Below are 9,511 nucleotides of genomic sequence, written 5' to 3'. Positions count from 1 at the left end.
TAATTATATAAGTCTTAAGAAACCCACAATTCAAAAGTTATCTATAAATCAATGAGAGATTCGCAATCGTACAAATGCGCGTAAAAAGAACAGAATGACAAAATGAAATATCCTTATCACACAAAAAGAATCCTTCTTAATCTATTGCTGTAATTTTTCACACTCACACACATCCATACATCTCTAGAAAAGAAAATACTAGCTAATAAAAATACATAGACACAAACATTTACACTCTTATACACCCACACACATACATATCACATACACACACACACCTGCTACTATCTTTTCCTTCTATCCTAAATCTTACGCAAAATTTTATTCTTTAGGTGGACCTAATATTTAACGAAGAAGGCTCGTGCCCGTTGTGTAATAAGACGTTTTCAAGGAAGTCTTCGTTGATAACACACATACGCAATCATGCGGCCGAAAGGAAATTTGTTTGTAATTATTGTAATAAAGGTAAATCGTGAACCATGTAAAAGAATTAAAAAAAAAAACATTAAATCAATTCAAATACTAAATAAAATCCTCATGTTTTCTTAACAATTCCTATTTGGAAATTCTTACCAACCATATTGGTATGTAATTGGTTGAATTGCAAATTTAGGTTTTACACAAGCGGCCAATTTACGGAACCATGAACGCATTCATACCAATGATCGGCCCTATGTGTGTGTGGATTGTGGCAAAACATTTACACAGGTGAGTCAAGTTGTAGAATTGTATATTGTTCAAAATTCTATTATAATTTATTTTTCTTTTTTATTTTCCACAGATTACCAACCTCAACAATCACCGGCGCTTGCACACGGGCGAAAGACCTTTTGTATGCATTGAACCGGAGTGTGGACGCTCCTTTGCCCAGGTCACTAATCTCAACAATCACATGAAAACCCACCACAAAGTCCAGCAATATTGTTGCAATCAATGTCCGAAGAAATTCACCCAGGTCACCTCTCTAAATCAACATTTGCAAGCGCATGCGGGCATCACCGGCTACTATTGTCCCCGTTGTCCGGAGAAAACCTTCAAACAGCAATCACAACTGCACACGCACATGAAAACACATGGCCTGCAATATCCATTCGAGTGTACGAAATGCGATGAGAAATTCTTGCAACAGACCCATTTGGAGACCCACCTGAAGATGCACGAAGAATTCAAATATAAATGCAATATATGTCCGAGTTCGTTTAATCAGGAATCACTGCTGAAGAAGCATGAACAACGTCATTTAGAGGGCAGGTGCTGGCTAAAGAACCAAAAATGCTTTTAGAGTTAGATGAAAAAAAAAAATGAATTTAGAATGTGACGATTTTCGATTTATCGTTCGAATCGAAATGAAAACTTCACACAGAGAAATTATTTGATTTTGCTGGAGGCTGGCAAAGAAAGGCTTTAATGATGTCCCCATCCATATGGATAATGAGGGTATAAACATTTTGCTACGGCAAAACTGCGCCTTATCCAAATATTGGTATTTTAGGCCCCATGTTTCTTTGGGCCAAATCCGTTTCAGACAATTTGGAGTCGATTTACAAATGTCCGTCTGTCAGTCTGTCTGACTGGCTAGTGCTCACGATATCTCTCGAAGGCAGTAACCGATTTCATCCAAACATTACACATGTTAATCTTTTCCAAATTTAGTTTATGTGGGAAGATGGGGAAGATCGGTCCACTCCTTCTGGTACCTTCCCCACCAAGTGGTCAACATTTTGTCAAAATTTAATTTTATAGTTTCATGCAATCCGTTTTAAACTAAACATTGCACAACCTATTATCTACACCAAGACTAGTTCAAGTCCGAAGATGGGACTCATTGGCCCACTCCTTGTGGTACCTTTCTTTTCAAAGGGTCAAAATTTTCAATATTTATAAATGCAATATTATGGCTAATGGAAGGTCCGATTTGATCCAAGCTGTGCAAATCGTAAGATTTCTTTCAAACTCAACTTAAGTTTGAAGATGGGGAAAATCGGTCCACTCCTTCTGGTACCTCCCCAACAAAATGGTCACAATTTTGCAAAAGCATTTCATAATATCATTACAACCAGATCATCAAATTCAAACCAAACTTTGCATAACCTAATATTTTAATCATTCCTGTATATTGTTGGGAGATACGACTTATCTGACCACTCCTTCTAGTCTTGATCAAGTCCGAATATGGGACCCATTGGTCCATTACATCTGGTACCTCTCTCACAAATGGTAAAAATTGTCAATATGTAAAAAATATCTGGCGAGCGGATTATCAGATTTGAATCAAACTTTGTACAACCTATTATCCATACAATGCCTAGATCTAGTCCGAAGATGGGACCCATTGGTTCACTTCTTTTGGTACCTCCTCCACAAATGGTCAAAATTGTCAGTATTTATAAATCCAATATCTGGTGAACGGACTATCAGATTTGAGACAAAATTTGTACAACCTATTATATGCATGAAGTCTTGATCATGTCCAAATATGGGACCTATTGGTCCACTCCTTCTGGTACCTCCCCCACAAAGGGTCAAAATTGTCAATATTTATAAATCCAATATCTAGCGAACGGACTATCAGATTTGGACCAAACATTGTGTAACCTATTATATTTACCAAGTCTAGATAAACACCGAATATGAGACCCATTGGGCCATTCCTTCTGGTACCTCCCCCACAAATGGTTAAATTGTATGTAGACATAATCTCTTATCCCCAGCAAAATCAAATTAATTTCATTTTCGAATTCTAAATTATGCAATATACCACCATATGGTGTTTATGTATACAATTTCCATAATATATCGTAAGTTTTATAAAAAAAGAAATCAAAAGTAACACATTTTCTTTCTTTCCTCTCCTCCCAAATAGGTACCTCACTTGCCCTGTGGCCAGTTGTAATGAGGCCTTTGCTGTTCGCCAACATCTCTCGAAACATTTGTTAAATAGTCATTCACATACAGAATTACCGCCTCCAAAACGATCCAAGAAATGCATAACACTACAACCGCCTCAGCAACCCTTGGCCATGGTGGGCCAACCATTGTCGCTGCAACACGCTCCCCAACGTATGTTTATAAAAGACGAAGATGATGATTCTTAAGAAAAAAAAAAAACAAACACAGAAAAACAAACTAAAATAAAAATAGAAAACACCTCTATCCTTTAAGAAAACAAGAAAATAATAATTCAATTTCCTCACCCAACCCCAGGGATAAAATTCCCAATTTGTAAACATGATATGCCCCCACCCCCAATTTACCTATTTTTTTAATTTCTTGAATTTACAAAAATTTGATTTCTTTTCTATATTAACAACAACACGAAATTTATCCATAACATCATCATACTCTAAAATTCAACAAATTCTAACATTAAGATAGAGATTTTTGAAAGTCTTATTATTTAATTTCATTGTTTGTAATTTTTTTTAGCCAATGGAAAATTGTAATCCATCCAACATCATTTTCATCATCTATCATACCTAAACTCCTTTGGTTTAGTTCTGTCCTTGTTTATTGTATTTTTTTCTTATGCAATTTTATTTCATTTTTAATTTTTTACACAAATTATTTAGTGTAATTGGCGAAACAAAAATGGATAGAGAGATGATTTTAATGACCAAGCGCGAATTTTAATAACAAATTTAAAATTATAAATATTAAGTGTATAAATAATATAATTTATACAAACTAAAAAATGTGTATAAAATTTATAGAATAAATTTTGAAATTTTTCTAATTACATTTAAAAAAATATGTATTGATATATATATATGCTGCGTGTTATATACAAAATAAGGGGAATGTGGAAATTACTTCTTATATTATTAAACATTTCAAGAAACTCTCTCAATTTGTGTAGTCGTGTTTTCATAGAAAATCGTTCTCTTCCGTATTTTTACAATGCCAGGAACTAGGATATTTAAAATATTGGCAAGTCCACAGATATTTAATTTTAACAGACATGTAAAAATCGTATTAATTCGCTTTTGGAGTAAAAACAATTAGAAATTCAAACATTAGCAAAATGTTTGGGTGTTCCATTTTGAACAACTGTAAAATCGACTTGAGAAAGATATTTTATGGACCGAAGAGTTTCAAATTGATTTGAGATATAATGTAACTTTGAAGCGATATGTGGATGTGCTCCAGTACTAAAAACTGGCACAATCGATAAAGGAATAAAAAAGGTATGTCATTCAATTAGTAGCTCTCTTGCAGGACTTCAACATTTACTTGTTTCAATAGCGAAGACTTCCGTATATTGTCAAACATTTTCATTCCTAAGGAATGATATATAGAAAATCTCTAGCAATTTTTTTCAAAAACCTCGGTCAATTTAATACCCACAAAAGAAATTTAGCCTTAAAATTCATCTCTTACGTTTTGGGACGAAATTAGAATAAGCTCATTGATTGCCACTTACACCTTGGATTTATCATGAAATTCAGAAGCTTTTTCTCTTCGGTATTTAATGTCAAATTGCCTTTTCTATAGAAAATCTTTATTTGCCAAACTCAAACTGTTGTAGAAGCCTCGGAATATTAAATACCCACAAAATTACTTTGATGTATATCTTTGCATGAGACAGTTAAAGGTGTTCTAAAATCCATATGCCAATATTTGGGTTGACATCGTCAACCATCTTCAGGGATAAAATAAAACATCTTTCCCTGACCTTAAGCCGAAATAAATCAACCAAAAATCCGCATACAACAGATCAACAATAAATAACAACAACGTTTTCTATTTATTCAAAACATCTTCTCTTGTAAATGTTTGAAATACCATAATGAAAAATATGACTCTTCTAGTTTTAGAAATCCCCCAAAAGGTATTCTAGATATTCAAACTATCTGCTAGCTTTTAGAAGTCATTCTAAATGTGCTGTAATTCTAGAAGTTTCCATAGTCAGGGTGTCCTTTGGAGTTTATTTAGCCCACATAACGCCAGAGTTTTCCATTTCAATTTTTAATATTTCATTTGAAATCCTAAACATTTTATTATTAGTTTAGATTTTTTTTTTAATAAAATTAAGATTTACTTTGAAACTAAGGGTCTATAGAGGATTACACAACTACTAAATACGAGACTACAATAATTTGTGGAAATAACGGTAATTTTTCAATTGTGATGTTGACATTTTTGAGTTTTCTTTAAAAATACGGTACCACTAAATTATTCTTCCATTTGGAACTTCTACTTCGACCTTTGAAATACCTTCTACATAACACTCGAAGTTCTTCTATAGGTGAAATATCGTATGTAGGATAATAACGAAGCAAATAATTAAAAAGAATATATATCCGACGTTCAAAAGTAAATGACATAATTGTGACTCAATTATAAAACTCCCCAGAAAACCCCCTCTGTAATTTGGAAATAAATTCAATTAAACTAAAAAAAATCTTAAATTAGTTTTCGAACTTTTGTAATACCTCTAAAAATTGATATTTGGTTATAGGTTATTTAGTATGAAATTCCATTCTATCCCATCTCTAATATATCCAGAAAACCTAAAAGTAAGTCGTAAGTCAATATATTCATAGGATTGCTTTTCGTAAAGATTTTGACCTTATTAAAGACAATATGAAGTCAATTAATAATTTTTTGAGATGTGCTCTCGCCGTTCTCAAGGTGGATAAAATATTTTTTTTGTATTTAAAATTTTAACTTCAGTCGTTACATCCTAAATTTACTGAACACTTTTTATGTTTTTAAATATCTCTCTTTTAAACTATATATATTTGAGAAAACTAAAATTCAACGTCTTCAAATAATAAAAATTTATATTCGAAATTCGGAGTTAGTGACTGAGGAGACTAAGGCAACAAATTGGTTGAACTGCTGATAATATTACTGCCGTTCAGGCTATCCAAATCTGTCAATTCCACGGCGTTCCCAAGAATACCACGGACCACTTGTTAGAGTATTTTGCGTATGGTTCTAAACCGATCCATAGCCATAGCATAGGTTGAAGTGGAATCGTTTTGAAGCATAAATTTTAGTAACGTTATTTTAGGATGCATTTTTTTTTCTATATTTTCGATGGGACATGAAGACTGGAAACAAATTGAAGAACTCTTACAAGATAAAACTGACTCGAGAATTGTACCATTCGCAGCGACGTACGTGGTCAGTTGATTTCAGTTGTCAAATCCATATTGGATTTGACAATTATCAATAATTTCCATTTACATGGAAGTAGCGCAACTCGGCTCATATATCGGCCAAATGACATGCTTAGACAAATAATAGAGAAAATAACACAAATGAAATGACCAAATATTAATTTAAATTCACAATTGAGTCATTTATTTTGAAATCTTGGTTTTCTAGAAAAGTTTACAAAATATAAATCCTATTCAGAACATTTACTGAATATTCCAAAGGAAAGATGATTACGAAATAAAACAATACATCGAATTGGCAAACATGACAATTTTAATACAAAATTATAGGAGTTTTTTTTTTTAATTTCAGACTCAATATATTCCTCTACATATAATATTTTCTATAAAATATGATTAACAAACATGACAAAGTTCATACAAAATTTTAGGAGTTTTAAAATTTTGGACTAAATATTTTCCTTTGAATATAAAATTTTCTCTAAAATATGATACAATAATACAGTTTTGGTCCGCTGGACGACATCCGCAACATTTTTAATTTTTCGATCAACTTGATATTTAAAAAACTTTTTAAATTTTGTCTAAAATATGACTTCAAAAATCTCTAATCTTTATTTATTTCTTTTTTTGTGAAATCCACATCCTTTTTTGTAACCTTTGATATACCTCATTTCTTTTATCATATAAGATTTATTAAAAAAAGCTTTTTATATATATTTTTTCAAGTGGCCTTTTTATTTTGAAATTTTTAATTTCTTTAAATATATATTTTTAGCAATGGTTTCTAAATACTAACAATTTATGTTACATACAACTATATATTTTTAATATCTTTTTTGTCTAATTTTACTCTATGGCTTTATGAATTATTTTTTAAGATTTTCAAATGGAAATGTTCAAAATGTATACGAGACAATCTTTTTTCTCTTAATTTTAAATACAAACATAAATAATTTTAAATTATGTTAATAACATATATTTTTTAAACTAATAATTCTAATACTAATTAAAGTATTTTCTTAAAAAAAATCAACAACTAAATTTTTTTTAATTCCTTTAAATATTTATTTTTTGGTTCTTTTTTATTTTTTTCATGAGCTGAAATTCATAACTTATTAATATTTTTGATTTTTTCTTCTTATTTTGCTCCACATCCCTTCCACGATTTTCCCAACAAATATTTTGCCAACAACTGCCATTCCCCTTACCCAAGTCCCTTCCATGGATTCATCACTTTAATGGATGATTCCGATATTCATTTACAAAACTATAACAAAAATTGCAATTTTTTACCCTGTGGCCCCCAATTTTTCGACTCACATGTTTCTCTTTATCTCTCTCTCTCCCCCCCACTCTGTTCAATTGTACCCGTTTTGTTTCTCACGTAGGTGGTCGCCCTCCCAAAAATAAATCAAAGGCCAATGCATTGAATATACCATCGTTGATCAAAGTCGATATAAATGATGTTCTGCCTTATAATCAAAGTGTTTTGAGCAATGTCAGTGGTTTGTCAATACCCCAACAGATCAATCAGCACCTGCAACAGCAACAACAGGCCCAACAGCAAGCTCAGCAACAACTACTGCAACAAGTTCAACAACAGGCGCAACAAGCAGCCCAACAAGCGGCCCAGCAAGCCGCCGCAGCTCAGCAGCAGCAACAACAACATGCTCAACAGCAATTGGAACAACAGCAGCAGCAACAATTGGATCAACAACAGCAGCTGTTGCTGGGCAATCAAGTGAAAGTTCGCTACATACCCAATACACAAATCAAATAAAATTCCTTCACCATTCTCCTCTGCAATGTGGCGGCACTCTACGCGGCCACCGACGACGACGAGCAAGTGAATTTCAGCGATAACGTCTTCACACTTAAACAAAATATGTTTTTAACTATATCTCAGCTATTGTAAGGGATGTTTTTTATTTTCAATACTATTGTTTTATATTACCCACAAATAATTATAATATGTAATTCTTATGCATACATAAATGTAAAACAATTTTTATATACATAGTATTTTGAAATTTGTTTTTGTTTTTTTTTTTTCAAATTTAGCTGTTCCCTTTTTGGTTTGAGATATTAAATTGAATTAAATGTAAATGAAATGCATGCAATAAGGAATCGTCCTCCTATTCTTCTTTTGATTTGATATTTTGTAAAAAAACACAAAAAAGTTTTTTTTATTAATTAATCAATCACCATTTTGTTGATTTTAAAACAATGCTAAGTAAAATAATAATAATAATTAAATTAAGAAAAAAACCTACAAATTAATAATGTGAACAATTTAGTGACAAAAAAAGTATAAAATTAAATCAATAATTGTAAGTTTAAAATAAATAGTCTATATAATATAAACAAAAATTTTTAGATGTATAACATATCTTCGAAATTTTTTAAATAAATTTATAACTAATGAGAAAAAAAAACAAATAATAATGATAATTAAAATACAATATAAAAGAAATTATGAAATATGTATGTATAAAAATGTGAAGAGAGGGATGAGGCAACGAAAAGGAAAAATTTTTCCTGTTATTAACATGAATCAGAAAAAAATTATAGGAATATCATTTTGGCTTTGACAACAAATTGCAGAAGGACACGAGATAGACCCATGGTTCTATTTGATAATATGAATATATGCGACAAAGCATAGGTCGCATTTATGATCCGAATTGAATGAAATTTGACACAGGTCACTTATTTGGCCCAAAGACGATATAGCTCCCATATATATATATATATATAGGTTTGCCCGATTCCACAACTGCGTCTGATAGCAGGAATCAGGCTAGTATTTGTGTATTAGTATATTAAAACTACTTGTTCTTTATACAGTTCGACTATGCATTTGCCGTGTTATTGCCACCACGTTGCTGTCCTCCTTCTTCGGATTTAAGATCCTCTAGTTGAGGCCCTTCCTTTTTGGAGTTTGAATGTTGGTACATCGTCTTTTTATGGGTATATGTTTGTAACATGCAAAAGGAAACGAGATAGACCCAGGGTTCCTTTTGAGAAAATGAGTCGATTTATGCATGTTCGCCCGTCTATGCGGAATTGTAAACAACGTACATGTCGCATTTATCATCCGAATTGGATGAAACTTGGCACAGCTCATTTCCCCCCCCCCCCCCCCAAGGACAAACCCTATTGAAATTAGGAAAATCGGTTCAGATTAACAAATAGGTTGGATGGTTAGAGATGGGTTTTCTAGCCATGACAAATTTTTGACAAAGTGTAAGGTCTGATTGGGGTCTATTTTGGAGAAGAACGCTAGAGTATCAATTTCATATCTTCCAAATTGTTTATGTCTTCTGCTAATCAGCGATGGACATTTACAGAGGATATGTTCAATTGTTTCTAGTTTTTCTTCG

At 32.0% G+C, this 9,511-nt stretch overlaps 1 protein-coding gene across 1 annotated transcript; it reads left to right on the top strand.

Annotated features, from left to right (window-relative positions):
- Nucleotides 1-332: 332 nt before the first annotated feature.
- LOC133334609 (zinc finger protein 501-like) lies at nt 333-7,923 on the top strand (the record flags this gene model as incomplete). The annotated part of the gene is made up of 5 exons (XM_061542960.1): nt 333-465; nt 614-708; nt 782-1,251; nt 2,864-3,060; nt 7,517-7,923. Coding segments are annotated over 5 exons (1,287 nt in total), but the record flags the coding sequence as incomplete, so codon positions are not given.
- Between the last annotated feature and the right edge of the window lie 1,588 nt (nt 7,924-9,511).

This window comes from Musca vetustissima, unplaced genomic scaffold, assembly GCF_032173495.1.
Source record: "Musca vetustissima isolate MV318-11 ecotype Yass unplaced genomic scaffold, APGP_CSIRO_Mvet_v1 utg2411, whole genome shotgun sequence".
NCBI lineage: Eukaryota > Metazoa > Arthropoda > Insecta > Diptera > Muscidae > Musca > Musca vetustissima.
The sequence above is the reverse complement of the archived record's forward strand: the minus strand, read 5'-3'. Positions and strand labels throughout refer to the sequence as shown.